The sequence below is a fragment of the Lepus europaeus genome, chromosome 21 (assembly GCF_033115175.1).
Source record: "Lepus europaeus isolate LE1 chromosome 21, mLepTim1.pri, whole genome shotgun sequence".
NCBI classification, from domain to species: domain Eukaryota; kingdom Metazoa; phylum Chordata; class Mammalia; order Lagomorpha; family Leporidae; genus Lepus; species Lepus europaeus.
Window position 1 is genome coordinate 24,719,362 of NC_084847.1, and position 27,365 is coordinate 24,746,726.

Sequence of the window (27,365 nt, forward strand, 5' to 3'; positions counted from 1 at the left end):
CTGGGTCCCAGGGGCTTACGCCCTGCGTGCGCCAGGGCGTGCTTTATTCGCAAGGCCTCGCGTCGGGCCTGTCTCACAAGGCTCTCGGGGCGCCCCCGCCTCCCTCACAGCTCCGAACGGAAGGTGAGCTCGCAGCCCGCCATCTTCTCGGCGTAGTCGGCCTCGAAGCGCTCGTGCTGGGCCACGGTGAAGGTGGTCTTCCAGTCCCCGGCCACGCCTGGTGCGGGAGGAAGCGGGGCTGAGGCCAGTGGCTCCGGGCAGGCCAGGCGGCTGCTCCCTCCCCATACACCCAGCCCGCGCGGCCCCCACCTCTGCGCATGAAGGGGGAGACGTTGTGGTCCATGACGTTTTTGGGGATGGTGCTGTAGTTGGTCATGGGGTTCTTCTTCATCTCCTTGAAAGACGTGCAGTGGGCGATGCGGTCCACCATCTCCTCCGGCAGGGAGCGCCCCAGGAACTCCAGGATCTTCTTGATCTCCCTCTTGGGGTTCTAGAGCAGTGGGGGGGGCTCTGCAGTGGGGGGGCCCAGCTCCCAGGGATCTGGCTGCCTGGCTCAGGAGCTTCAGACTATGCTCCCCACCTCACAGCTCTCCGCCCTGTGAGCCCCTCGCAGGCGAGGGCGGGGACAGCCGCTTTCACTGCGGTGGCTGCAGGGCCTGGCACGCCCTGGGCAGTGGCAGCAGAGGGCACGGGGCCAACCAGGCACCTGGAGGCACCTGCAGCCAGTGTCCTGGGCCAGGAGGGCGGGGTTGGGAGCCTCCCCGAGGGTGACATGGAGGGAAGCCGTGGCAGGTGGTCTCACCTCCTTCATGTCCTCAAAGAAGAGGTAGAGGACGGGGTGGGTGCGGCTCAGCTCCCACCACTCCCGCACATGCTGGTACCAGGAGCCATAGGACACTGGGGGCGGCGGGAGCAGAGGCCCGGGGTTGGCTGGAGTTTCGGTGTGCTCCCCTCTGCACCGCCCTCCCTGTCCAGACTCAGGCCCACCTTTCCCGGCCATGAACTTTTCCAGGAAGCTGTCCCAGGTGCCAGGCTCAGGGTGCACCTTGGCCATGTGGTAGAAATTGTAGTAGGAGACGGCCACGTCCTTCGCGTTGCGGGCAACGTAGACCACCTGCAGGGAGAGGCGGCCTGTACCTCCAGAGCTGCCACCCCGCGCCCTGCGTGCTCCTGGGCTCCCCCACCCCACCTGGCGTCCTGGAGAGGAGGAAGCAGATAGGCGGAGTGCTGGCGAGGTCTGAGGGGCCGCCACCCTGCTCTGATGCCGCGGTCCTGGCTGCCCGCAGTCCGTGTTTTGCACCAAATTCAGTCCCCATCAGTGCCCTCCTCACAGCCAGGTTCGGATCCGGCTGCTGGGTCCCCGTGAGCACTGGCCTCTGCTCCTCTCCCACTTGCGGGGCAGGGGTGCCCTTCACTGCCCCTCTGACCCCACAGGAGCCCTTCCTTCCAGAACAGGACCCAGGCTGGGCTAGCCCAGGGCCTCACCTTGACCTTCTGGTCCAGGAGAGTCTGGGGGAGCAGAGCCAGGGGCAGGTGCGTCTTGAGGAGCCGCGGGGACGGTGTATCTTTCAGGGTCTCCATACCTAGCCCACGGACAGAGGAATGTGTCACACCCTGTAGTCCCAGTCCGGCCTCTCCCCTCCACATGCCCCCCTGCATACCTGAGGGGGCTCCTGGGGCCTTGAACTCAAGGAAGGGCACCCGGATGTAGATGGGGGCCCGGAGACACTTCTGTTGGTCACCGTCCTGGTAGATCATGTCCAGTATCTCGCTCACCCAGGTAGTGCCTGCAGGGGGCAGGAAAGAGGCAAGCAGGGCTAAGGGCCTGCCCATGCTGGCCAGGAGTGGGCAGGTGGGCCTCCCCACCTACCGGACTTGGGGTAGGTGCTGATGAGCAGGTCATCGGGCCGGGCCTCGAAGCTTTGCAGCGGCCCCATCGCCTCTGCAAAGTACTTGATGAGCGGGACCCCCTTCACGTACTCCAGTGGTGGGCGGGACGTGTCCTGGATGCGCTCCATGCTGCCCTGCGGGAGGCCAGAGCCCGCTCACTCCCCTTCAGTCAGTCACAGCGATACGTTCGCTTTGAACGTAAGGGTGCTGCTTCCAGTGGGTGTAAGACGATTATTGAGTTGAAAGGCAGAGTGACAGGAAAAAGAGGAAACGAGATCCTCCAGCAAATGGCTGCGACAGCCAGGGCTGGGCCAGGCCAAAGCCGGGAGCTCCACCCAGGTTTCCCAGGTGAAGGGGCAGGAGCCCAAGCACTTGAGCCATCAGCCACTGGCTTTCCAGGCCCACTGGCCGGGAGCTGAATCGGAACAGAGCTGCTGGGACTGGAACCGGCACTCTGACACGGACACGGGCGTCCCAAGTGGTGGCTGCCGAGCCACAGTGCCTGCCCCTCTGGCAGTGTTTGAAGTAGCAGTATCACTTAAAAAAAAAAAAAAAAAAAGTGGATAAGGACACTGCATCTCCCAGAAATGGAGGGACTTGCCCAGGCTCACAAGGCTGGGTTCCGGAGCCAAGTCTGCTCCAGGACAGGGCTCCCGACCCCGGCCGCACCGCTGGCCTAACTGCAGAGCTTTGCGAAGCCCGGTGCTCAGCCACACCTGGCGCCAGTTAAAGCCCTCTCGTGGGCAGGGCCTGGAGTTCTAGACGCCGATCCCAACCGCCCTCCCCGGAGATCTGTCACTTCCTGCAACAGCTCCCAGCACACCCCAGAGGGTTCCTCTCAGCCCCCCCCCCCCCTTTTTTTTTACAGCTCCCTGGGCCCCTCACGCAGAAGCTTCCCAGGCTTTGGGCCGATGTGACTTGGCCAGTGGAATGCTGTCTTGGCTCCCGAACAAATATGAGCAGTTGAGCAACTGAGTGCATTTTAGGGGTCAGAGGCTGGCGGTATAAACGGAAGTGGTGAGGAAGCAGCAGGGGAGGGGGATTCAGGCCTCTTAGACTTGGAACAGGGACGTTCGAGGTGCAGCAGAGGGTCGACCAGGAGCCAGAGGACCTGACAGGCGCTGTCCTCCACTTCCTGTGTGCTGCAGCCTGGGGCTGAGCAGGGTGAGGGCAGCCGGCCCACCCCCACCCCCACCCCCACCCCCACCCCCACCCCCACACTCACACTTCCCAGCACTGACCTGCTCCGTGGTCCTGGCCCAGGCACCACCTCTGCGGCTCTGGCTTGGCTTAGCGGGGCAGGAGCGCCCAGCTGCTCTCCCAGCTGAGGGCTTTGTAGGAACAAAGTGGGAGGGACCGAGCTGTCCACCCAGAAGGAGAGGGCGGGCTCTGGAAGTGGGGCTGGGCCTCTTCCCCCTCCAGCACCTAAGCTGGAGTGTGCTTCGACCCGTCCGCGAGCCCAGCTGTGGGTTCCACGGCAGAAAAACAAGGCGGCAGGGGTTAAGACGCCCGCGTGCCACCCTGGAATGCCCAGGGCTCGAGTCCTGGCTCTACTGCCTACTCTGGCTTCCTGCTGACAGGCACCCTGGGAGGCGGCAGTGATGGCTCCAGGAGTTGGGGCCCTGCCACCCCATGGGAGACCCAGATGGAGCCCCCAGCACCCTGCTTGGACCAGGCACAGGGGAGTGAACTGACAGACCTCTCTGTCGGTCTGCCTTACAAGTAATGTGAAGATTTAAAAAAAAACAGGCAAAGGTGCCCATGAGGGGTGGTTTTATTTGAGCTGTAATCTGGCTTCCTCCCCGCCCCTCCAGACTCCGTCCCTGCAGAGCAGGCCGGGTTACAACTCGAAAAGTAAAACCAGCACTGGTCAGGGGTGGAGTGGAGGGTGGGGGAGGTGGACATTGACAGGCACTCGCCCTCCTGCTGGCTCGGGGCCAGCCTCCAGGCCCCAGGCAGCCCTGGCATGACTGTGAGCTTGAGGCAAGGCCGGGGGCGTGGGTGGGCAGGGGGGTGGGGTACAGCAAGGAAGGAAAATCTTTTTTTAAAAAAAATTTATTTATTTGAAAGGCAGAGTTGCAGACAGAGAAGTCGTCCATCCGCTGGTTCACTCTCAGGTGGCCTCAACAGCCAGAGCTGCACCCATCAGGAGCCAGGAGCTTCTTCCCGGTCTCCCACGCAGGTGCAGGGTCCCAAAGACTTAGGCCATCTTCCACTGCTTCCTCAGGCCACAGCAGAGAGCAGGACTGGAAGTGGAGCAGCTGGGACTCGAACCGGTGCCCGTAGGTGGTGGCTTTACCCACTGCACCACAGCGCTGCCCCCAGGGGAAAGGCCTTTTTTGAGGCAGCTCTCCGTGAGGTCAGGAAAGAACGAGGACCCCGGTGTCACGGCTCCTGCAGGGCCTCGTGGGACATCCTGCAGAGCAGCTTTGCTTTAGGATTAAAGGGGGCTAGGAGAGCCACAGGACCCCACGGAGGAAGACGATGCCTTTGGCCTGTAAGTCCAAGGGTCGGGCCCTGCGCAGGGGCATGGCAGGCATCCCATGAGCCAAATGAGCCCCAGCTAAAGCCCCTGGGAAAGCAGGGCAGATGGCCCGAGTACTGGGGCCCCTGCACCCACGTGGGAGATCCTGGCGGGCAGGCTGAGTCAGCAAGCTGCCCAAGTCTCCGGGGAACTTTGAGCTTGTAGTAGAGGCTGCGCACGGCTCGTGCCCCGCCCACCCCGCACACACTGGAGGGGCCCTTAACTCGGCTGTTTATGGCACTCAAATAAAAACCGCCAGACCTGCATGGGACGCACGGGAAGGGGAGGGAGGGCCGCAGCTGCGGAGGATCAGGTCTCCAGCAAGTCCGTCCAGTGTTCCTGCGGATACAGAGTAAGTCAAAGGCAGCCCGACGGACAGACGAGGCAGGGAGGTGGCCGGGCCCAAGCCGCCTCTCACCTCCTCTGTTTCTGAGTCCTCGTCTTCCTCGGCGCCTGTCCGGCACAGCCAGACCAGGTCTCCCCAGAGCAGTGAGTTCTTGCAGCTGGCAAGGGTGGAGGCGGTGGGCCAGGGTCCGGCATCCCAGCCCCCTCCCGCCAGGCCCCGGAGCCAAGCTGAGGCCTGGCCTGTGGGGAGGGATGGCTCACCTGGGGCACTGCCCCTCCAGCGGCAGAAGCTGTCCGGGCTCTCCCCGAAGGAACTCTTCCGCCAGGCAGATCACGTGCGCCCGCAGGCGGCAGCTGGGGTGCGGGCAGCGCAGGGGGCCCTGGCCTTCCTGCGGGAGGGGCAAGCAGGGAAGGCAGGAGTAACGATGTGGCTAATCCTGGGCATTCTTGTGAACCGGACGCCGTTTTCTGACGTCAGACACAGTCCTGAGAGGCACACACTACACTGTGTTTCACAGACAGGGAGACCGAGGCACGGTCCTGAGAAACTCACTGTTACTGGCTTGCTGATTAATAATCCGAAATGTTAATAAGCCCTGTGGGCTCTTGCTTCGTATTCAGGGGAGAATTCTGAATACTGGCACGAATAAACCAGGCAGCATGTTGAGTTTTAAGCTTTCTATTCAGTGGGAGAAATGCGTAGGAGAGTGAGGGCCCTAAGAGGGGACTCTGGATTCAGACCGAGCACCAGGAGCCGGCCACGAGGAGCACACAGGCTGGGCACTGTGGGGCGGGTGGCCCGAAGGCTGCAGGCCCAGAAGGTGCGGGGCAGCAGGGGCCCACTGAGTTGTCCCCAGCCTTTAAGCCACTTCCAAAGGGGAGTGGTCAGTTAGCCTGATTGGCAGGTGGGGGCAGGAGCTCACCCTGGCCTGGTCTTCCAGCTCACAAACCTAGTCAATTTTATTCTGTATGCCTGCCTGCAATGACAGAACCCCGTGGAGGCAGAGTGCGCCCCTCCCCCACTCAGCCTTTGCCCTTACTCTTGGATTGAGGTCCAAAGTCAGGCAGGGAGGCTCTCCCTGGAGGAGGTGAGCTCAGTGCAGGCTGGGGAGGGTGAGGCAGGGGTGTGCCGGAGCAGAGGGCAGGCGGCTGCTCCACCCCACCCCGCACCCAGGGGGAGGTCTCCTAACTCCCTCCATTCTACTCAAGGCTGACATACTTGCCCACGGGGACCACACTGGCCAGGCTTGCGCACGTGGCAGCGGTGGCGACAGTAGGACAGCCCACCTGGATTACTCTGCGTGGCAAAGGCCCAGCTTACACTGAGAACCCAGCAGAAGCCAGGCCCCCATCTGTTACCTTATGAAATATTTATGGGCCATCTGTTCTGTGCTGACTCCGGCTCTACAGAAGTGAACAAGAACGCGAGTGGGGCAGGCAGTTAAGTTGCTGCTGGCGAGGGCTCCATCCCGTGTCCAAGTGCTGGGGTTACAGTCCCAGCTCCACTTCCGATTCCAGCTTCCTGCTCATGCGCACCCTGGCGGGCAGCAGATGATAGATCGGGCGCTTGGGTCCCTTGCCACCCACTTGGGAGACCCAGAGGGAGCTCCCGGCTCCCGGCTCCGGTTTGGTGCAGCCCCAGGTGTTGCAGGCATTGGTGAGTGAACCAGGGGATGGATCTGTGCCCTCTTGGGGGTCAGTACAGGCGATTAATTAAGATGATGAAAATGTCTCAAACAGCAAGTACCAGGAGGGGGTAGGGGCCGGGCACAAGAAAGGGGGAATAGAAGACAGGCTCGCAGTCACACCTGCGGGCTGGGGACCGGGCCTGCGCAGGTGCTGCTATGGCCCCGCCTCACCGCTGGCACCAGGTTGCCTGCTGGGGGTGGGGTGGGCAAAGTCCTCACGCTCCAGCCCCGCGCCCGCCCTCCACCCCGGGCGGCCTCACCTCACCTGCAGCGCTCCGCGGCACAGGGTGCAGGTGCCGGGCTCCGTGTCGGCGCGGCGCCTCGGGGCCCAGGTGCGGGGCGGCGGCGGCCCGAAGGCCAGTGGCACGTGCGGCGGCGGCGGCGGGCACAGGTCACGCTGGAAGTCGGGGCGCAGCCAGCGCAGCGTGAGCGGGAGGCGCGCCCACGGCGGCGCCCGCAGCATGTGCGCCAGCACGCGCAGGTGGAAGGCGAAGGCGGCCTCGCCGCGCAGGCGGGGGCCCACGTGCGCCAGGCGGCGCGAGGCGTGCGGATGCTGCCAGGCCCACTCGAACTGCGGGCGGGGAGCAGTGGCGGGTCAGGGGGGCCCCGGGGTGGGGGGCGACCCCCGCGCCTTGCCCGCCCCCTGCCTCCCTCCCCGTTTCTTACCCGGAGCGCAGCCACCGAGGACGGGAAGCCGTGCACGATGAGCACCATCTCCCTGCGGAGGGGAAGCAGGGCACGGCCCGTGAGCCCTCCGCCCCGTGCGCGGCCGAAGCCCCTCGCTGGGGAGTCGCCTCGGGTCCTCACGCCGGCCTCCAAGCCCAGCCACTAGGCGCCGCCCCCTGCACCTGTCAGCCTCAGGCTCCGCCCCTGCTCCATCCCCCGCGTCTACGGACCCCGACTCGGGTCGTCAGACTCCCGCCCCCGCCTGCCCTGTCTGTCACCCGGCCGGGCCCGCCTCCTCCGGGAAGCCTTCCTCCCGGCCGCGCCGCCTTACCAGGGCCCTCGCCCGCTGGTGCGCCAGGCCCCGCCTTTTCTGCGGCCCGCGTTATGCTGCTGGACCCGACGCGCAGGGTTGACAGTGAAGCCCACGTACACGCGGCCCCGATGCCGAGGGTTCAAGCAATAGAGCAGGTAGACGCCGAGGAAGCGCCCCGGCTTCGCCGCGTCCCCCACGGCGCTCATGATGAACCCAGGAAGGGCCACGTGGCGGGACGGCGAGATGCTCGTTTCGGAGAAGGCGCTTGGGGGCGATCGCGGGGCACCCGGGAGGCCACCGCACGGCAGGTTCGCGCACCCCCTCCTGGCTGGAGTAGAGGTCCCAACCGGCGCGCAGGCTCCCGAGCGCCAGCCAATTAGCGCCAGCCTCGGCAGAGGCCGTTCTTAACGAAGATTTCTATTGGCTGGTTGATGGTAAGCGCGGAAACCCTTGACTGTTGGAAAGCCGGAATCGCTGGAAGGTGGAAGTCCCGCCTTCACGGACGCCTTAGGAAGGGCGGAAGTCCCGCCTTCAAGGATGCTTCGTGAGGGCGGAAGTAGATGCCTTAGCGGAAGTGGCTGCAGTAAGGGAGGAAGGCCTGGTGGCTGCTAGGAGGTGGGGTTCGGTCCCCGCTAGGCTGTCGCCCGCTCTGGGCTGCGGCAATGGAGCTGAGCTCCCACTACCTCCGAGAGAAGCTGCAGCGCGACCTGGAGGCGGAGCACGTGGTGAGTCGAGACACCTGAATCCACCCGGTGGCGGGGAAGAGGCATCGGGGCGGGGGAGTGGGGCGGGTTCGGCACCAGCCACGTTCTTCTGCCCGGTAGGAGGTGGAGGACACGACTCTGAACCGTTGCGCCACCAGCTTCCGAGTCCTGGTGGTGTCGACCAAGTTCGAGGGGAAGCCATTGCTTCAGAGACACCGGTGAGACCCCGGGGGCACCTTTCCAGCGCGGGCTCAGCTGCTGGCCGTCCCCGCATCCCTCCCGTCCTAACTCCCCTACGCCCGCGGCGGGGCCCGGGACCTTGAGCATCCCGCCTCCGTGGCTCCGGTTGCAGCGTCTCGGCTGCAGCCCTACCCGCCAGGGCCCTCGCGTGCTTGGGACTGGGATTCTGGGGTCACCCTGGCTTCGGGGCCAGCTTCCAGGCAGCGTTTCCTAACCGCGTCTCTCGCTCCAGGCTGGTGAACGAGTGCCTAGCGGAAGAGCTCCCGCACATCCACGCGTTTGAGCAGAAAACTCTGACCCCAGAGCAGTGGGCCCGGGAGCAGCCAAAATGAGGGACCAGGACCTGCACCGCTATTAAATTATGGATCAGGGCTGGCTTCCGTGTCCGTGTGTTGTGTGGGGGAGGATCTAGGGCCTGGCCACTGTGGGTGGTTTTACCTTCCTTGCAATTCTCTATAGATCCCTAGGGATCGCTACTGGCCTTACCCACCCGACCCCCGCAGCGCCCCCTTACCAGCCAGCAACATGCACAAATGGGAAAGTGCTCAGGTCTTCAGGATAAACAAAACCTCTCCCTCTGCCCAGCGTCACCCCAGCATCAGGGGCTCAAGGTGGAGTCCCACACAGTGGACCTCAGGATGTGGTACCCAGGCAGGGGCCCCTCCCGCACGCGGAATGTAGGTGTTTTCCGGGCCACCGTGAAAAGTCCAGGAACCCAACAGCCCCGGCTTGATGTGGCCACCGCTGTCCCTGGAGACACCGGGGCGTGTTCAGGAATGGGGGTGTGGGTAGGGGCGAGAGAGAGGATTAGAGCAAGAAAGTAAGGCTGACCTGAGTCGCAGCTGGAACAGGTGATGCCTCTGTGTCAGTTTCATGAGTCAGGATTACAGAGAGAAAGATTTCCCATTCCCTGGTTCACTCTCCAAATGGCTGTAACAGCCAAGGCTGGGCCAGGCTGAAGCCAGGAACCAGCAGCTTCTTCCAAGTCTCCCACATGGGTGGCAGGGGCCCAAGCACTTGGGCCATCTTCCGCTGCTTTCCCAGGTACATCAGCAGGGAGCTAGATCGGAAGTGGAGCAGCCGGGACTCCCAGCCAGCACCCGTACGGGGTGCCGGTGCTGCAGGGAGCAGCTTTACCCTCTACCACAGCACTGGCCCCTGTGTCAGCCTTAGTCCCAGGGTGTTGGGGTTGGTAGCGCTCTGCAGAGCCCGTAAGACCCAAGAGGGTCAGAGCAGGTCACCTGGTTGGGACCGGGGCTCTGTGGAAGTGTGAAATTGCAGGTTGGCACCCTGCCAGCCACTTGGTGCCCGGTGTTTCCAAGGCCATCAGAGACAGAAGGGGTGGGGAAAAGTGGGCACCATGGTGGTGACTGACCCATTGGGTTCAGTGACACAGGGGTCACTTCCTGAGCTTTCTGTGGCCCCCCGGGCCAGGAGAACCAGGGGCTGGATCTACTCCCAAGGACCCCAGAAGGTGCAGGAGAGGCCCAGAGCCCTGACTGGGTCCCCCGAGCTTTCAGAGCTGTGGTGGCGCCCCCGCCCCCCTGTGTCCTGCAGAGATGTCACTCCTCAGTGCCGCGGGCTTGCACTGAGGGCGAGGCCCTGGTAGGCAGGCAGGGGCTGCCTGGTGCCGTGCCATTTTCCACCCCAGGAGTATTCCATGGCCGAAGAGGAGGGGGCTGGGGATGTGGCTTTTAGTGGCCCCTGCATGGAAGGGACCAAGCCCTGCTGTGAGCTCCCCTCCCGACTCAGGGGTCGCTGGCACAGAGTGGGACGGTGCCGGAGCTTAGCGGCTTAAGCCTCTGTCTGCAGTGCTGCCATCCCATATGGGCGCCGGTTCCAGTCCCGGCTGCTCCACCTCTGATCCGGCTCCCTGCTGATGCACCTGGGAAAGCAGCAGAAGACGGCCCAAGGGCTTGGGCCCCTGCACCCACGTGGGAGACCCAGATGACATTTTTGGCTTTGGTCTGGCCCAGCCCTGGCCATTGTGGCCATTTGGGGAGTGAACCAGCGGATGGAAGATATCTGTCTTTCTCCTTCTATTTCTGCCTTTAAAATAAATAAATCTTTAAAAAAAAAAAAAAAGACACAGGCCAGTGCTGTGGTGCAGCAGGTAAAGCCTCTGCCTGTGGCATAGGAACCTACTGCCAAGTCCCCGTCCCAGAGGCTGGGCCCGGGCGAGACCCACAGGAGGGGCCCCGGGGGCAGCAGCTGGACCCAGGGCCTGCCCTTCAGCGGCCCCCGTGCGCTTCCCCACAAGCCGCCATGTGGCCGTGGCATGCTCCGGGGTTTCATTCACTGCACGAGGTGGATTTGGGAGTCAATCTCGGGTTTTTGAGGCCCCCCCAAGCTGGGGCCTGTCATGACTCCAACCCGCCAGCCCACGTAGGCATCAGGGGCCGAGGGTCCCATCAGAGGGGAAGTTCAGCGGCAGGGCCATCAGCGGAATCTGAACCGTACCAGAAAATAGAGCCATTTTATTTTTTTTTTTCTTCTTGGCCACTGCAGAGTGGGCAGCGGGGGTAGGGTAGGGGTGGGGCATGAACGGCTGGCCCCGGCTGACGGGCCCGTGGGCTCTACTTGGCCTGGACCGTGTCTTCCAGCCTGTCCACGCGCTTCTGTAGCTCCTGCACTGTGGTCTGCAGCTTCCTCAGCTCCTCCTCCAGCCGGGATATCACGTCCTGGGGGCCCCAGCACCGCAGTCAGGCCCGGCGCCTCCCTGGGCTCCCGCCCCACGGCCTGTGCTAGGCTGGGGCCCTTTTGTCCAGCCGGGAGCTGCAGGCCTGTATGCCCGGAACCCTCACCCATGCATGGCCCCCAACGATCCCCGACCCGGGGTCCTCCCCCTGGGACTCTGACTGCAGTCGGCATGGGCCCTGCCCCGCCCCATCTGCCGCTCACAGAGCTGGTCTCCGACGTGGCCTTCCTGCGCGAGACACTCAGGCCCCGGTTGACACACAGCTCCCGGCTCTTTGGGGGCACGTAGCCGTCCTTGAGAGAGATGAGGAGGGGCCCGGCATCCCGACCCGCCAGCCACTCCTCAGCGGTGAGGGCGGGGTCAGGCCCTGCCGTGGGTGGGTACAGGTCCTCCTGGAACAGGTCCGACTGCGGGCGAGGTCAAGGCTTGGTTAAGACGGGGCTCAGGCCGCAGCTCCCCGCAGGGGCAGCATCGGGGGCCGGCCTGGGGAGAGCGTGCAGCCTCACCTTCCTAGGCACCGTCATGGCAATGGGCTCACACTTGCGCTCGTGCAGCTTGTAGAACCTGTGGAGGCAGGAGGGTGAGCCGTGCACACAGCCCGGGCGGGCGGGCGGGCAGGCGGGGACGTGGGGCTCAGCAGGGCCCGGGGAGGGCGGGGTGCTCACCTGGCGATCTCACACTTGTTCACCTCCAGGCCCCGCTTGGGCATGTAGCCCATGCCGCGCTGGGACTCCTTGGAGCTGAACATGGAGAGATAGTGCAGGAACGGGGCCTCAGACGTGATCTCGAAGTAGCGGATAGAGCTGTCACCCTGCAGGGTGGGAGGGGCAGGGTCAGCACCAGCCCCTCCTGCCCGCCGCCCTGTCCCCTCCCCTGGCCAGGGGTCCACCTTGCCACAGAGGTAGACGATGTTGGTGTCGGGGTCAAAGAAGGGCAGCAGGACGCCGCTGCTGGTGTCCAGCTCCTGCAGGGACAGCGGCTCCTCCAGGTGCTTCTGCGGACGGGGAGGCGCGGATGAATGGTCACACGCACGCACACGCACACACACCCGCCGCCGCCGGCCCAGCCGCCAGAAACCCCCATCTGAGGACCCTGACCAGCCACGGCAAGCGGCAGGGCAGGGACCAAGCCTCCAGCCTGGATCCCAGGCCCCGCGGCCCCTCTGCTCCCCAGCTCAGCACGCACCGTGTCCCACAGCGCCACCTGCCGCTCGCTCATGCGGCTGAAGCCTGTGGTCAGGATCTTGCCGTCAGACACGAACACGGCGTGCACGGGCCGGGTGCCTTCGTGGGGCCGGTCCTTCTCCTAGGGGCAAGGGAGGAGGTTGGGGCTGCAGCCGGGAGCTCGGTGCACGGTGGGAAGGAGGGGTAAAGGCCTCGGGGGCGGGGGCCGGTCTTCCCAGCCGCTCACCACCACGACAGTGCCTTTGCGGGGCTCGATGATGCGCAGGCGCTTGTCGCGGCACGAGGTGCAGATGAGGGCGCCGTCACGGCTCCAGTCGACGCTGTAGACGGTGTCCGGGTGCACATCCGAGCCCAGCGTCAGCACGGCCGCCCCCGTGCCCACGTCCCACACCAGGATCACGTTGTCACAACCTGCGCGATCCCCGAGTGTCAGACGCCCGAGGCCCCGCCCTCAGGCAACCCCCTCACCCCCCGCCCCCCCCCCCCGCACCTGCGCTGAGCAGCACGTTCTGAGCCGTGGGGTGCCAGGCCACGATGCCCACACGCTTGGTGTGGCCCTCCAGGGTGACCACGGGCTCCCGCAGGGGCAGCGTCAGGCCCCCGTCAGGGATCTCCCACACCTGCCGAGAAGGGGCCGGTGAGTCCTTGGGGCTCCGAATATCGGATCCCACCCTGCAGCCCCCTCGGGCGCGCACCCAGCGGCGCTCACCATGACGGTGCAGTCCTCAGAGCCGCTGGCGATGACATTGTCGTTATGTGGGCACCAGGCGATGTCCAGCACAGGGGCCGTGTGGCCACAGACCGTGGGCGCATTCTTGTCCACGCGTCCAGTCTAGAGGGCAGGTGGGGCCTGTGGCAGGTGCCCCACCCCACCCCTCCACCCCTCAGAGAAGCCCAGCAGGGGTCTGTGGTGCCCGCCCTCTCCCCCCCACAGCGGGCCCAGCTCTTTGCCCCGTTCCCAGGGGCTCCTGGGCAAACTCCAGGAAGGCTGAACACACGCGGCACAGCCCAGGACAGCCTGGCCCAGCTCTGCCCATCTCCCTGTCTTGTCTGTGCCCTGAAGGACCCCACCCCCACCCCAGCTTCCCAGCAGGACGCTTGCATGAGCACTGCCAGCCGGGGCCCTGAACCCCAGTAGGGCTGGGGCTCGCCGGGGAATGGGTGGCAGTGGGGGGGGGGGCTGCAGGGGTGGGACCTGGTAAAGGGAGAGAGGCCCCAGGCAGGAGCAGAGGTTGGGAAATGGCCTCTTCCGGGGCCTGCTGCCTCAGCAGGGCTTCCTGTGGGGGGGAGCCGTGCGGGGCGCGGGCCCAGCTCACCCCGACAACCACTTCCTCTCCTCTTGGCTGCCATCGGCCCTTTTAAGGTAACAATTTAGGGCCCCCCTCCCTTCCTGTCTCGCCCTCCAAAGAGCACAGGACTGTGCTGGGGGGTGGGGGGGTGGCGGTCAACACAACAGAGCCACAGGCCGATGGCAACAGCTGAGCTGGGGGCAGGGCTGGCTCAGCTCTGAGAACACTGCTCCCCCGCCCCTGCCCCTGGCCCACCCTCTCTGAGCTTCCAAGGGGAGAAACAGCCCCCAGGCTGAGTGAGGCCTGGGAGCCCCGGCGCTGGGCCCACAGGCCTCCCTGCACCAGGAGCTCCTCTGGCCCAGCTGAGCCCCACAGGGGGCACCGCCACGGCCCCGGGAAGGCTTGGTGACAGTCACCTCGTCCAACCCACAGAGGCGCCCCGAGGTAGGGGAGCCACGGTCCCAGGCCCCCCAGGGGGCTCACCTTGCAGAGGGGCAGCACCAGGAAGGCCCCGCCCCCACTGGCCTCACAGATCAGGGCCAGGAACTTGGGGTTGACGGCACAGAAGCCACTGTCCCAGGTGGTCTGGGAGACACGCACGTCTTCATAGCACTGGTCGGCCTTGGCCGGCTGTCCAAACACGTGGCGGAACTTGCTGGAGCGGACCACCTGCCGGCTCATTCTGCGGGCACAGGGGCCGAGAGCCTGTCTCCCCTGGGGACACCCAGTCTGGATTTTAGGGTCCCAGCATCACCCCCCATGTGGGCCTTCCCCTGCCCCTCCTCGCTCCTGCCTGACCTGCAAGCCACCTGCTGCTCCCACCAGGGCCACTCAAACCACCGTCTCCATCCTGCGCCCGCAGCCTCAGCAGGGCTGGGGATGGCAGCCCCCAGGGCTCCCCCAGTTTGCTGACTGCTGGAAAGCTGTGGGGCCTTCCTCCGGAATGGCTCTGGCTGCGGGGGCGTTGGCCCCGGCCATGGGGGGGGGTGAGGGGGCCTCTATCTCTCTCGCTGCAGCATCCAGAGCCCACGGCCCTCATGCCCATACGCCTGTGGGGCAGGGGCAGGGCTGCCTGCCACCACCCAGCTGGACACTCGGGGAGTGGAGCGTGGGCCTGCCCAGGAGGGAACACAGCAGCATGATGGCTTCCCCCGTAGGTCTCTGGGCGCCAGAATCAGGCGATGGCTTGGGTCCCAGTATCTCCTCCCCACACCTCCTCTTCCCGCCTCCGCTCAGAAAAAAAGCAGGTGCCCATGAGTGCCATATGCACCCCCATCGGAACTGCACACAGGGAGGGAGAGGTGGACGCCACTTCCCTGAGGTCCAGTGAGGGTGGCAGGGGAGCAAGCAAAGCCCTAGGCAGATGCTGGTGCCCAGCGGCTCCCTCGTGTGCCACCTTGCGAGGGCACACTGCCCACCTCCCCAGCCATGCCCATACTGGCCTGCTTGGGGTCTGGCCCCTTCCTGCCGCCGGCTCGAGCCCCCCCCCCCCCCGCCCACCCAGGCACCCCCCCCCAAAGAAGCCTGTGGGCCTGCTTGGCCAGAAAGGAGGTGAGGCACTTGTGTGATGGGGACCCAGCCCCGAGGAGAGGTGGGCAGCCGGGGTCTGGGGAGAGGGAGCCCCACATCGGAGGTAGGGGGCAGGAAGCCATCGACCCACCCTGCCTCCTTCCCCACCGCAGGTACCAGGCCCGGAAACCACGGAAAGGGGAACTTGGTCTTGTCTTGTTTTGCTCGCAACCCCTTCCTGTCGTCAGGCTCAGGGCAGCTGCTCGGCTCACCCCACCCTGCCCCCCCACCCGTGGAGACTCGGGCGGCGCATCTGCCCGGACCCCCGCTCCTGCTGTGGACCCCACACACACACCTCCATGCTGGCCGCGGAGCTCCCTTACCCGCACCTGCCCAGAGCACCCAGGGGCCCCCCGTCCCCCGTCCCCTGGCAGGGCCAGGCCGCCTGACAGCCAGCGGCGCCCACGCTCGCGCCTGCCCCACAGGTGGCCCGGGGCAGTGACTCCGGGTCCCCGCGGCCAGCCTGGCCCGCTCCCCCCGGAGCCCGGCCTTACCTGCTGCGAGAGGTGAGCGGACCCCCGGACGGAGGAGGGAGAGGAAGAAGAGGAGGAGGAGGAAGGAGCCGCAGGAGCCGAGGCTGGCGGCGGAGGATGCTCTTGTCAGACAATGAATGAGAAGCAGCCGTGCGCCGCCTCCTCGGGTGGCAGCGCCCCTTTGGGCGGAGCTCGCGGAGGGGCCGGCCCTGCCCTGCTCCGCGGCCGCCGCGCGCTCCGCCCTGCCTGCGGGCACCGGCCGGGCGCAGGCGGCTGCCGGGTCGCCGGGACCGAACCCGCGCGGCGCAGGTGCGCACACGCCCCGCGCCGCCTTCCCCTCTCCGGCCCACCCCGGCCCTGGCCCAGGCGAGGGCCGCCCTTCGAGAGCCGCGCGCCCCGCAGCCCGGCTGTGGCCCCGACGGGACGCAGCGGAGTGCGGCCAGCCTGGCGCGGCCCCGGGACCTGGGTCCTTGGCGCAGCTCCTATACAGACGGACGGGCTGGGGCGGGGGTCTCGTGTCTTCATGCGGAGCATCCCTGTCCCCTCACCCCCGCTCCGCAGAAACACTGGGCGTGGCGGGAGCTACCCGGGCAGGGGGGTGGGGGATTCTGCTGGAAGGGGTTATCCGCCGGCCCCTGGAGCGCTGGCAGCCGGCTAGAAGCAGAGGCAGCAGCTCCAGGCCAAACTCGCGCGGGGAGAGTTCATTCCTGTCGTTGGATTTAGTGGGGCTTCCCAGAGAGGGTTCTACTCCAGAGACTCCAGGCCAGCGCACCTGCTGAGTGACCTGGGCAGTCCCTTGACCCCTCTGTTTCTCCCTTCCTAACAGGAACCCCTGCCTCGTAGGGTTCTGGGGATGGTTACCTAAAATGACCCGAGCAAAGCTTTAAGCATGACTTCTGAAGACAAATGTCAGCTTTATAGTGACCTCCAGACCCGGGGCCGCATAAAGCCAGAGCCCGCGGAGTGAGGAAGTTCCGGGGCTGTGAGAGGCTGGCGGAAGTCCCACCTCCTCCAATGATTGGCTGTGTGATCTTGGGCAAGAGGCCAGCCCTCTCTGAATCTCGGTTTCCTCATCTGTCAATGGGGGATAGATAAGATTCGTTCCTGCTCCCTGCAAAAAGTTGCGAGGTTCCATGGAGGCAGTGTGTGTGGATGGGTTCAACAGATGATGCCATTGTTTAAAAAAAGGGGGGGGGGATGTGGGGAGGCTGGTGGTGTGGTGTAGTGGGTGAAGCCGCTGTCTGCAGTACAGGCATCTCACATGGGCGCCGGTTCGAGTCCCAGCTGCTCCACTTCCGATCCAGCTCTCTGCTGGGAAAGCAGAAGAAGATGGCCCAAGTGCTATGGCCTGGGAAAGCAGAAGAAGATGGCCCAAGTGGTCCCTGCACCCACATGGGAGACCTGGAAAAAGCTCCTGGCTCCTGGCTTTGGATTGCCAGAGTTCCTGCCACTGTCCCCATTTGGGGAGTGAACTAGTGGATAAGACCTTTCTATCCATCTCTCCCTCTCTCTATCTGTAACAATGCCTTTCAAGTAAGTAAGTAAATAAATAAATAAATCTTAAGAAATAAATAAGAAAGGCAGAGTTAGAAGAGGAAGTGGAGCAGCTGGGACTTGAACCGGTGCACATATGAGATACCGGCATTGCAAGGGGAGAGGGGCTTTACCCTCTACGCCAAAGCACTGACCCCATAAATAAATCTTAAAAAAAAAAATAGATGTTGGATTGGACTGCACCTGAGGGCCTGCTACTGGGCCACAGTGGGCCAGAAAGGGCCAGGATGGGGCAGGGGCAGTGAGATTCAATCTCCACCTGAGGGGACAGGAATGAAGGCTGGGGGAGAGGTGTTAGGCACCGGGGTTAAGATACCACTTGGGGCCGGTGCCGCAGCTCACTAGGCTAATCCTCCGCCTGCAGCGCCTGCACCCCGGGTTCTAGTCCTGGTCAGGGCGCCGGATTCTGTCCCGGTTGCTCCTCTTCCAGGCCAGCTCTCTGCTGTGGCCCGGGAGTGCAGTGGAGGATGGCCCAAGTGCTTGGGCCCTGCACCCGCATGGGAGACCAGGAGGAAGCACCTGGCTCCTGGCTTCGGATGGGCGCAGCGCCAGCCATAGCAGCCATTTGGGGGGTGAACCAACGGCAGAAGGAAGACCTTTCTCTCTGTCTCTCTCTCTCACTGTCCACTCTGCCTGTCCAAAAAAAAAAAAAAAAAAAAAAAAGATACCACTTGGGGAACCTGCCTCCCCTGTCAGGGGGCCTGGGCCTGGGTTTGAGTCCTGGCCCTGCCCCTGAACCCAGCTTCCTGCTCATGCACGCCTTGGGAGGAGTGATGGCTCAACTACTAGGGTCCTGGCCACCATACGGGAGATCCAGGTGGAGTTCCCAGCCCCTGGCTGTTGTGGGCATTTGGGGAATGAGCCAGCAGATGGGAACACTGGGAACACACTCTTTCTCTCCCTGCCTCTCAAAGAATAGAGTAGAGTAGAATAGAATAGAATAGAATAGAATAGAATAGAATGGCTAAGGGCCGGCGCTGTGGCGTAGTGGGTAGAGCCACCAACTGCAGTGCCAGCATCCCATATGGGCACCGGTTCGAGTCCTGGCTGCTCCATTTCTTTTTTTTTTTTTTTTTTTTGACAGGCAGAGTGGACAGTGAGAGAGAGAGACAGAGAGAAAGGTCTTCCTTTTTGCCGTTGGTTCACCCTCCAATGGCCGCCGCGGTAGGCGCACTGCGCTGATCCGATGGCAGGAGCCAGGTGCTTCTCCTGGTCTCCCATGGGGTGCGGGGCCCAAGCACTTGGGCCATCCTCCACTGCACTCCCGGGTCACAGCAGAGAGCTGGCCTGGAAGAGGGGCAACTGGGACAGAATCCGGCATCCCGACCGGGACTAGAACCCGGTGTGCCGGCGCCGCAAGGCAGAGGATTAGCCTAGTGAGCCGCAGCGCCGGCCTGGCTGCTCCACTTCTGATCCAGCTCTCTGCTGTGGCCTGGGAAAGCAGTGGAAGATGGCCCAAGTCCTTGGGTCCCTGTATCCACATAGGAGACCCAGAAAAGGCTCCTGGCTCCTGGCTTCAGTTTGGCGCAACTCTGGCCATTGCAGCCAATTGGAGAGTGAACTAACTGATGGAAGACCTCTCTCTCTCTCTCTCTCTCTCTCTCTCTCTCTCTGCCTCTCTGCCTCTCCTTCTCTCTCTGTGTAACTCTGACTTTCAAATAAATAAATACATAAATCTTTAAAAAAAAAATATATATATATATATATATATATATATATATGAAAGAGGTGGGCCGGCGTGGAGCTGCTGCCCGGGGCAGAAGCCATGCGAAGCAGGTGTCCACAGACGGCGAGGGGCCGGGCTCTCCGTGCCTCCCTGAGCTGGCCTTCCTGCTGCTGCTCCGCCACCGCACCGTCACCTCCTTGACCACTGGGACCTGGAAGGCGGCTGGGAGGCCAGCGCGGCGCTCACAGTGGCTGACTCAGCACCAGGTAGGATAAGCCAGCCAGAACGGGCTCACACAGACGCCCGCACAGGGAAGATACGTGCACACTTTTTTTTAATAATCCGCATCTTCCATCAACTTTTTTGAACAACATCATGCATTCTTTTCTCGCTTTAAGGCAGTGAGTCTGAGTTGGACTTCTGGCACTTGCCATTGGAAAAGTTCTCAGTAGGGGTGGCCGCTGGGGTGCAGCCGGTTCCGGGACACCTGCATCCTACAGAGGGCTTGGGGGTTAAGTCCCACCTCTGCTTCCCACCCAGCTTCCTGCTGAGGCACCTGGGAGGCAGTGGCTGGTAGCCCAAGGGCTTGGGTTCCTGCCAGCCACATGGAAGACCCGGATGGAGTTCCGACTCCTTGCTTTGGCCTGCCCTCACCCTGGAGGGAGGCAAGACCACAGGTCCTTCCAAGGAGTCAGATCCTCAGGCTAAGCTGGCAAAACATGTTGGGGTGAAGTCCTCGCTGTACCCACTACGCCACAGCGCCAGCCTCATTCATTTCCTTTGAAAAATCAACTTTATTTACATACAGTAAAACACTTCTTGGGGATGGTGTTGGTGGCACAGCGGTTTAAGCTGTTTGATGGGGAAGGGCTGGTACTATGACATCAGCATCCCATATGGGTGCCAGTTCGAAACCTGGCTGTTCCACTTCTGATCCAGCTCTCTGCTATGGCCTAGGAAAGCAGTGGAAGATGGCCCAAGTCCTTGGGCCCCTGCACCTGCATGGGAGACCCTGAAGAAGCTCCTGGCTCCTGGCTTCAGATTGGCGCAGCTCCGGCCGTTGCTGCCAATTGGGGAGTGATCCGTCAGATGGAAGATCTCTCTCTCTCTCTGCCTCTCCTTCTCTCTGTAACTCTGACTTTCAAATAAATAAATAAATCTTAAAAAATAAATAAATAAAAGGAGTCCCACGGTGCTCACTCTACACGATTGGCTCTAATTGACACCACGGATGGGAAACAGGTCGCAGAGCCCGGAACCGCCGCATGTGCTTGCTGTGCTAGGACACGCACGACCCACACTGCAGCACCTGGCTTCATTCAGCCCCAGCTCCAGCTCCTGACTCCAGCTTCCTGCCAAGGCGGACCCTGGAGGCAGCAGGTGATGGCTTACGTACCTGAGCCCCTGACAACGACACAGGAGACCTGGATGGAGTAGCCAGCCCTTGGCTTTGGCCTGGTCCACCCCTGCTGGTGTGGGCATTTAGGGAGTAAACCAGCAGATAGGAGCTCTTTCTCTCTTCTGTCTATTGGTCTCTCAAATAAATGAACAAATACATTTTTTTTTTTTGACAGGCAGAGTGGACAGTGAGAGAGAGACAGAGAGAAAGGTCTTCCTTTTGCCATTGGTTCACCCTCCAATGGCCGCCGCGGTAGGCGCACTGCGGCCGGCGCACCGCGCTGATCCGATGGCAGGAGCCAGGTGCTTCTCCTGGTCTCCCATGGGGTGCAGGGCCCAAGGACTTGGGCCATCCTCCACTGCACTCCCTGGCCACAGCAGAGAGCTGGCCTGGAAGAGGGGCAACTGGGACAGGATCGGTGCCCCGACCGGGACTAGAACCTGGTGTACCGGCGCCGCAAGGCGGAGGATTAGCCTAGTGAGCCGTGGCGCCGGCCTCAAATACATTTTTTTAAAAGATTTATTTATTTATTTTAAAGGTAGAGTTACACAGAGAGAGAAGGAGAGGCAGAGAGGTCTTCCATCTGCTGGTTCACTCCCCAATTGGCCACAATTGCTGGAGCTGTGCCAATTCGAAGCCAGGAGCCAGGAGCTTCTTCTTGGTCTCCCATGCAGGTGCAGGGGCCCAAGGACTTGGGCCATCTTCTACTGCTTTCCCAGGCCACAGCAGAGAGCTGGATTGAAAGTGGAGCAGCCAGGACTCGAACAGGCGCCCATATGGGATGCCAGCACTGCAGGCAGCGGCTTTACCTGCTACGCCACAGCACCGGCCCCACCAATCCATCTTAACATCACCAAAAATAGGGTAAGCAGACATGGCATGTGGTGACACCACTGCGTGCAGTATCATTTCTGTGTTCTTGCCAAAACAATGACGGCAAACACCTTGAACTTCACAAAGCCACCAGAGCTGTGAGTTCACAGGAACTGAGAGAGAGAGAGTGGGTTAAACAATGCCTCGAGCAATTCCCTAAGCCTAGAATGTGGGGAAAGTGACCTGGCTTCCAAAGATAAACGGCACGAAGAGAGAAGGGGGCGAAATCAATTTTGAAAGTGGTAAGAGGAGGGGCCAACACCGTGGCTCACTTGGCTAATATTGCTAATATGGCCATATGGGCGCCGGGTTCTAGTCCCTGCTGCTCCTCTTCCAGTCCATCTCTCTGCTGTGGCCCAGGAGTGCAGGGGAGGATGGCCCAAGTGCCTGGGCTCTGCACCTGCGTAGGAGACCAGGAGGAATCACCTGGCTCCTGGCTTCGGATCGGCACAGCACAGGCTGTAGTGGCCATTTAGGGGGTGAACCAACGGAAGGAAGACCTTTCTCTCTGTCTCTCTCACTGTCTAACTCTGCCTGTCAAATAAATTTAAAAAAATAAAAAATAAAAGAAAGTGGTAAGAGGGGCTGGTGCAGTGGTGTAGCAGGTAAAGCCGCTGCCAGCAGTGCCAGCATCCCATATGGGCACCAATTCCAGTCCCGACTGCTCCTCTTCTGAACCAGCTCTCTGCTATGGCCTGGGAAAGCAGTAGAAGATGGCCCAAGTCCTTGGGTCCCTGCACCTGCATGGGAGACCCGGAAGAAGCTCTTGGCTCCTGGCTTCGGATCAGCCCAGCTCCTCTTGTTTCGGCCAACTGGGAGTGAACCAGCAGATAGAAGCTTGCTCTCTCTCTCTCTTTCTCTCTCTCTCTCTCTCTCTCTCTCTCTCTCTCTCTCCCACCTCTGCCTCTCTGTATCTCTGCCTTTCAAATAAATAAATAAATAAATCTTTTTTAAAAAAAGAAAGGAAGGAAGGCAGAGAGCCAGAGCAAGCACTCATGCTGTGGTTCAGCCCAGCCGGGGAGGGGCCAGGCTGAAGCCCAGGGCCCAGGAGCTGACTGAGGCTTCCACGGGGTGGCAGGGGTCCAGGCACTTGAACAGCCCCTGCTGCCCCGGGAGTGCACGTTAGTGGGACGCTGGATTGGAAGCAGAGCAGGGACTCGAGCCCAGGCCAAGCAGCTCCTTAGCCAGGGCACCAAATCCCCACCACAAAGGGCAGCTTTAAATTCAGATTCTTCGGCCCTTAGGGCACTCTCTCTGGCTGAAAACCCCTGAGAGTTTCAGGCATGGGAAGCCAAGACACTGTGGCAAAAAAAAAAAAAAAATATCCTACATGAAGGACCTCGGTGGGTGAGACCCCAGTGGAAAGAAGGGGCCATCGAAGAAGGACGTACTTTTCTCTGAAGGGAGGAGAGAGCTTCCACTTTGCTTATGGTCCTGTCTAAATACTGATGGAGTTTGTGAACTCAAGAGGCTTCCGTAGCCTTGGCAGCTCATGACAGGAGCCTGGGGTGATCACTGACATCATACATAAAAGTGTTAATTGTTAAATTAACAACAGGAGTCACTGTGCACTAACTCCCCATGCAGGACCTCTGTCCTCAAAGAGTTGTATTATAATTATGTCTAAGTGCTCGCCAAAGATGTGTTATTCTTGGGTGCATTTTTAAAGTTAATTAAGTTTCTAAAAAAGAAGAAGGAGAAGTGAAATTAACTTCAGGATGCGACGACTTGGAACAGCCCTCGTCTCGACTGTTGAGGAACAATTTTGGTTTTTTTTCTTTCTTTTTTTTTTTAACTGTGCAAAATTGTTGAATTCTTTAGTTAGTATAGAGTTGGTTTCTGTGTAGGAAGTTAATCGAAAATGAATGGAGAATGGGACTGGGAATGGGAGAGGGAGGAGGAAGAGAGGTGGAGAGCGAGTGGGAGGGCGGGTATGGTGGGAAGAATCACTGTATTCCTAAAGGTGTACTTATGGGGTAAGCGTTGTGGCATAGTGGGTAAAGCCACTGCCTGCAGCGCCGGCATCCCATATGGGCGACAGTTCGAGTCCTGGCTGCTCCACTTCCAATCCAGCTCTCTGCTATGGCCTGGGAAAGCAGTAGAAGATGGCCCAAGTCCTTAGGCCCCTGTACCTGTGTGGGAGACCCTGAAAAAGCTCCTGGCTCTTGGCTTCAGATCAGCACAGCTCAAGCCAGTGTGACTATTTGGGGAGTGAACCAGCGGAGGGAAGACCTCTCTCACTCTCTGCCTCTTCTTCTCACTCTCTGTAACTTTGCCTTTCAAATAAATAAATCTTTTTTTTTTTTTTTCTTTTTGACAGGCAGAGTGGATAGTGAGAGAGAGAGACAGAGAGAAAGGTCTTCCTTTTTGCTGTTGGTTCACACTCCAATGGCCGCTGCGGCCGGCGCATCTCGCTGATCTGAAGCCAGGAGCCAGGTGCCTCTCCTGGTCTCCCATGCGGGTGCGGGGCCCAAGGACTTGGGCCATCCTCCACTGCCTTCCCGGGCCATAGCAGAGAGCTGGCCTGGAAGAGGGGCAACCGGGATAGAATCTGGCGCCCCGACCAGGACTAGAACCTGGTGTGCCAGCACTGCAAGGCAGAGGATTAGCCCATTAAGCCACGGTGCCGGCCAAAATAAAAAAAACTGTGCTTGTCTTCCCTTCCCAAACCTGAAATTTCTTTGCACTCTGTAACAGGAACTGTTTGCCCCTGTGACGGTGATGAGAGGACTCACCAAGTACTAGGAAGATCCAACTTATAGGCAACAAATAAATGTATTGATTGTCAGAATGCAAATGTCAGCCGATGCTGTGGCTCACTAGGCTAATCCTCCACCTGCGGCACTGGCACACCGGGTTCTAGTCCCGGTTGGGGCGCCGGATTCTGTCCAGGTTGCCCCTCTTCCAGGCCAGCTCTCTGCTGTGGCCCAGGAGTGCAGTGGAGGATGGCCCAAGTGCTTGGGCCCTGCACCCCATGGGAGACCAGGAGAAGCACCTGGCTCCTGCCTTGGGATCAGCGCGGTGCGCCGGCCGCGGCGGCCATTGGAGGGTGAACCAATGGCAAAAGGAAGACCTTTCTCTCTGTCTCTCTCTCTCACTGTCCACTCTGCCTGAAAAAAAAAAAAAATCAGGTGAGATTCTTAAAATAAAGAGTCCCGGATGCTCCGAGCAGCGCTAGGTGCCGGGTGCTGAGCCCAGGGCCTTCATAAACCTTCCGCGATTTGCATCGTGGAAAACCCTAAGAGCCCTAGGCGATCTTCCAGTCTCCCTGTCACAGATGAAGACATCAAGGCTCAGAGGAGATAAGTGACAGATCCCGGGTCCCACGGACTGAGAGCCACACCCGAGGCCACCTGCCCAAGCGCACCGGGCAGAAGCACCTGAAGCCAAGGTGCGTGCAGACGCGGGGAGCAGCGGCCTCAGTGGGTGAGCCCGACGAAGCAGGCGGGCCCCGCCGCAGCCGGCCGTGGAAAGCTGTCGGAGGGCCGCGTACACGGAGTCTTGGGGCGCGCATCGGACGCAGTGGGTTGAGCCACGGTTTGGGACACCCGCGCGCTACGCTGCAGTGCCGGGTGGAGTCCTGTCTCCCCCGCTTCCGATCCAGCTCCCTGCTGATGTGTCTGGGAAGGCAGCGGAGGAGGGCCCAGGTGCTTGGGTCTCCCCGGCCACGCGGAGGGAGGACCGCAGCCACTGTTCTGCTCCGGGCCGCTGCTCAGGAGTCACCAGCCACCCCAAAACGCTGAGAGAGAGAGAGCCAGCACACCGAGAGAGAGGAAGCGAAAGCTGCCGGGCCTCCGGGAGACCGGCCCACGGCTGTCACGGCAGAGCCCACAGCGCGTCGTGCTGGTCACGCACCCACGCGCCGGCCCACAGCGCGGAGCTCCTGCTAGGGGCGGGCAGGAGGAGGAGGAGGAGGAGGAGGAGGAGGAGGAGGAGGAGGCAGGGTGGGGGAGGGGTGGCAGGGCGTGGCGGGTAAGGGAGGGGGTGGGCGCAGGGGAGGGGCCTCGGTGGGAGGCGCTGTGGCTGCACCTGCCCTTGGCTGCCCGCCGCAATGCCACACCTGGTTTTCCAAGACAAGTGGGAGGCAGAGATTTTTATGTGAACCCTGCAGATCCTGCAATATCGGCGACTAATTCAAACATTTCTAAAAATGTTGGGTGAGCAAAGCTAAATCTGTCTGTGGGTTGGATGTGGTTTTTCTGGCCAGCATTTTTTTCTTTCTTTCTTTCTTTCTCTAACTCTGATCTTTATCCTTGGCCTGGGCCTAAAGTCTTACTCTTTGTTTGCTACCAAAGGTTTATTTTTACTGTAAAGCTGTTGAGACTCAGGTCCAGGGGCCGGCGTTGGGGTGCAGCGGGTGGGGCCGCCTCCTGCGAAGCCGGCATCCCACATGGGCGCCCGTTCAAGTCCTGGCTGCGCCACTTCCCATCCAGCTCCCTGCTACAGGAGAGGCATTTAGGACTTGAATCTAGGGCTTGGATTCGGGATGCTGGAGTCGCAGCCTAACCCTCTGCACTGAACACTGGCCCTTTGCTTTCTTTCTGCCTCTCTAATAAATACCTTTTTAAAAATAACAGTAGTACTAAGACGCAGGTCAAGATTTCGGCCGTGTGAAGCCTTCCTGTCCCGCGCCTTCGACCGACACAGGCTGCGGCTGTGCTGGCGTCCTCTCTCCCTTGCGCTGGGGGCCCTGGTGCGTCCTTGTGTCCAGACAATCAGTGCACCACATGGGATCGGTTCCGCGTACAGCTTCCCCTGCAGGCATCCCATAAACACAAACGCTGTCCTGCTCCCAGCACTGCTAAGCAACCGCCAACTCACGCAGGCGCGGCCGGCGCCGCTCCTCTCCTGGCCACTCATCCCCCTGCGGTTACCCTGGCGACCCCTGCTCACCACCTCCTCCTCCTCCTCCTCTCACAGTGATTAAAGAAGAACTCTGGATCCGAAAAGCTGCTGCCAGCACAACTGGGAGAACCATCTGCTGTGGTTGACAAAAGCCTGAAAATAAACACAGCACAGCCAGGACACTGGTGAGAAAAGTCCCCAATGACATCATCTGAACACCTCGATCCAGCCTGTCCTGAAGCCTGGTCTACCCAGGACATTTGCATTCTCTCTCTCTCTCTCTCTCTCTTTTTTTTTTTTTTTTTTTACAGGCAGAGTAGACAGTGAGAGAAAGAGACAGAGTGAAAGGTCTTCCTTTTTGCTGTTGGTTCACACTCCAATGGCCGCTGTGGCCTGCGCATCGCGCTGATCCCAAGGCAGGAGCCAGGTGCTTCTCCTGGTCTCCCATGGGGTGCAGGGCCCAAGCACTTGGGCCATCCACCACTGCCTTCCCGGGCCATAGCAGTGAGCTGGCTTGGAAGAGGGGCAACTGGGACAGAATCCGGTGCCCCAACCGGGACTAGAACCCGGTGTGCCAGTGCCGCAGGTGGAGGATTAGCCTAGTGAGCCACAGCATCGGCCGACATTTGCATTCTGACAATCAATACATTTATTTGTTGCCTATAAGTTGGATCTTCTTAGTACTTGGTGAGTCCCCTCATCACCATCACAGGGGCAAATAGTTCCTGTTACAGAGTGCAAAGAAATTTCAGGTTTGGGAAGGGAAGACAAGCACAGTTTTTTTTTTTTTTTTTTTAAATTTTGGCCGGCACCGTGGCTTAACAGGCTAATCCTCTGCCTTGCAGTGCCGGCACACCGGGTTCTAGTCCCGGTTGGGGCGCCAGATTCTATCCCGGTTGCCCCTCTTCCAGACCAGCTCTCTGCTATGGCCCAGGAAGGCAGTGGAAGATGGCCCAAGTGCTTGGGCCCTGCACCCGCATGGGAGACCAGGAGAGGCACCTGGCTCCTGGCTTCAGATCAGCGAGATGCACCGGCCGCAGCGGCCATTGGAGTGTGAACCAACAGCAAAATGGAAGACCTTTCTCTCTGTCTCTCTCTCTCACTATCCACTCTGCCTGTCAAAAAGAAAAAAAAAAAGATTTATTTATTTGAAAGGCAAAGTTACAGAGAGGCGGAGGCAGAGAGAGAGAGAGAGAGAGAGAGAGAGAGAGAGAGGTCTTCATCCACAGGTTCACTCCCCAAATGGCTGCAACGGCCAAAGCTGGGCCAATCTGAAGCCAGGAACCAGGAGCTTCTTCCAGGTCTCCCATGCACATGCAGGGGACCAATGGCTTGGGCCATCCTCCACTGCTTTCCCAGGCCACAGCAGAGAGCTGGATCAGAAGTGGAGCATCCGGGACTTGAACCAGGGCCCACATGGGATTCCGGCTAGTCCGGAGATTTTG

At 61.3% G+C, this 27,365-nt stretch overlaps 4 protein-coding genes across 14 annotated transcripts; 1 reads left to right on the top strand and 3 right to left on the bottom strand.

The window, feature by feature from the left end:
• Positions 1 to 5: 5 nt before the first annotated feature.
• On the bottom strand, positions 6 to 3,528 carry LOC133750865 (sulfotransferase 1A1). Of its 3 annotated transcripts, none has more exons than XM_062180593.1 (8): positions 3,132 to 3,528; positions 1,871 to 2,097; positions 1,662 to 1,787; positions 1,486 to 1,583; positions 988 to 1,114; positions 803 to 897; positions 310 to 490; positions 6 to 217 (listed from the first exon to the last, which is right to left on the bottom strand). In XM_062180593.1, exons 2-8 carry the CDS (start codon positions 2,016 to 2,018, stop codon positions 105 to 107), a joined length of 888 nt encoding a protein of 295 aa, XP_062036577.1. In that variant the 5' UTR covers positions 2,019 to 2,097; positions 3,132 to 3,528; the 3' UTR covers positions 6 to 104. The 3 variants fall into 3 exon arrangements, with proteins under 3 accessions (XP_062036577.1, XP_062036578.1, XP_062036576.1); XM_062180594.1 differs by having other exon boundaries at positions 1,871 to 2,427; XM_062180592.1 differs by having other exon boundaries at positions 1,871 to 2,024; positions 3,132 to 3,525.
• Positions 3,529 to 4,018: 490 nt separating this feature from the next.
• On the bottom strand, positions 4,019 to 7,830 carry SLX1A (SLX1 homolog A, structure-specific endonuclease subunit). Of its 8 annotated transcripts, none has more exons than XM_062180585.1 (7): positions 7,445 to 7,830; positions 7,114 to 7,165; positions 6,713 to 7,018; positions 5,021 to 5,148; positions 4,833 to 4,917; positions 4,676 to 4,753; positions 4,053 to 4,136 (listed from the first exon to the last, which is right to left on the bottom strand). In XM_062180585.1, exons 1-6 carry the CDS (start codon positions 7,630 to 7,632, stop codon positions 4,724 to 4,726), a joined length of 789 nt encoding a protein of 262 aa, XP_062036569.1. In that variant the 5' UTR covers positions 7,633 to 7,830; the 3' UTR covers positions 4,053 to 4,136; positions 4,676 to 4,723. The 8 variants fall into 8 exon arrangements, with proteins under 8 accessions (XP_062036574.1, XP_062036569.1, XP_062036575.1 ...); XM_062180589.1 differs by having other exon boundaries at positions 4,119 to 4,205; XM_062180586.1 differs by lacking the exon at positions 4,053 to 4,136 and adding an exon at positions 4,137 to 4,306.
• Positions 7,831 to 7,862: 32 nt separating this feature from the next.
• On the top strand, positions 7,863 to 8,747 carry BOLA2B (bolA family member 2B). Its single transcript, XM_062180596.1, has 3 exons — positions 7,863 to 8,151; positions 8,251 to 8,348; positions 8,603 to 8,747. Exons 1-3 carry the CDS (start codon positions 8,089 to 8,091, stop codon positions 8,700 to 8,702), a joined length of 261 nt encoding a protein of 86 aa, XP_062036580.1. The 5' UTR covers positions 7,863 to 8,088; the 3' UTR covers positions 8,703 to 8,747.
• Positions 8,748 to 10,827: 2,080 nt separating this feature from the next.
• Positions 10,828 to 15,701, bottom strand: CORO1A (coronin 1A). Of its 2 annotated transcripts, none has more exons than XM_062179819.1 (11): positions 15,605 to 15,701; positions 14,025 to 14,223; positions 12,962 to 13,084; positions 12,743 to 12,872; positions 12,479 to 12,663; positions 12,254 to 12,373; positions 11,958 to 12,062; positions 11,734 to 11,879; positions 11,575 to 11,632; positions 11,272 to 11,475; positions 10,828 to 11,051 (listed from the first exon to the last, which is right to left on the bottom strand). In XM_062179819.1, the coding sequence occupies exons 2-11, from the start codon at positions 14,220 to 14,222 to the stop codon at positions 10,947 to 10,949; spliced, it is 1,374 nt and encodes a 457-aa protein (XP_062035803.1). In that variant the 5' UTR covers position 14,223; positions 15,605 to 15,701; the 3' UTR covers positions 10,828 to 10,946. The 2 variants fall into 2 exon arrangements, with proteins under 2 accessions (XP_062035803.1, XP_062035804.1); XM_062179820.1 differs by having other exon boundaries at positions 14,025 to 14,255.
• Positions 15,702 to 27,365: the final 11,664 nt, after the last annotated feature.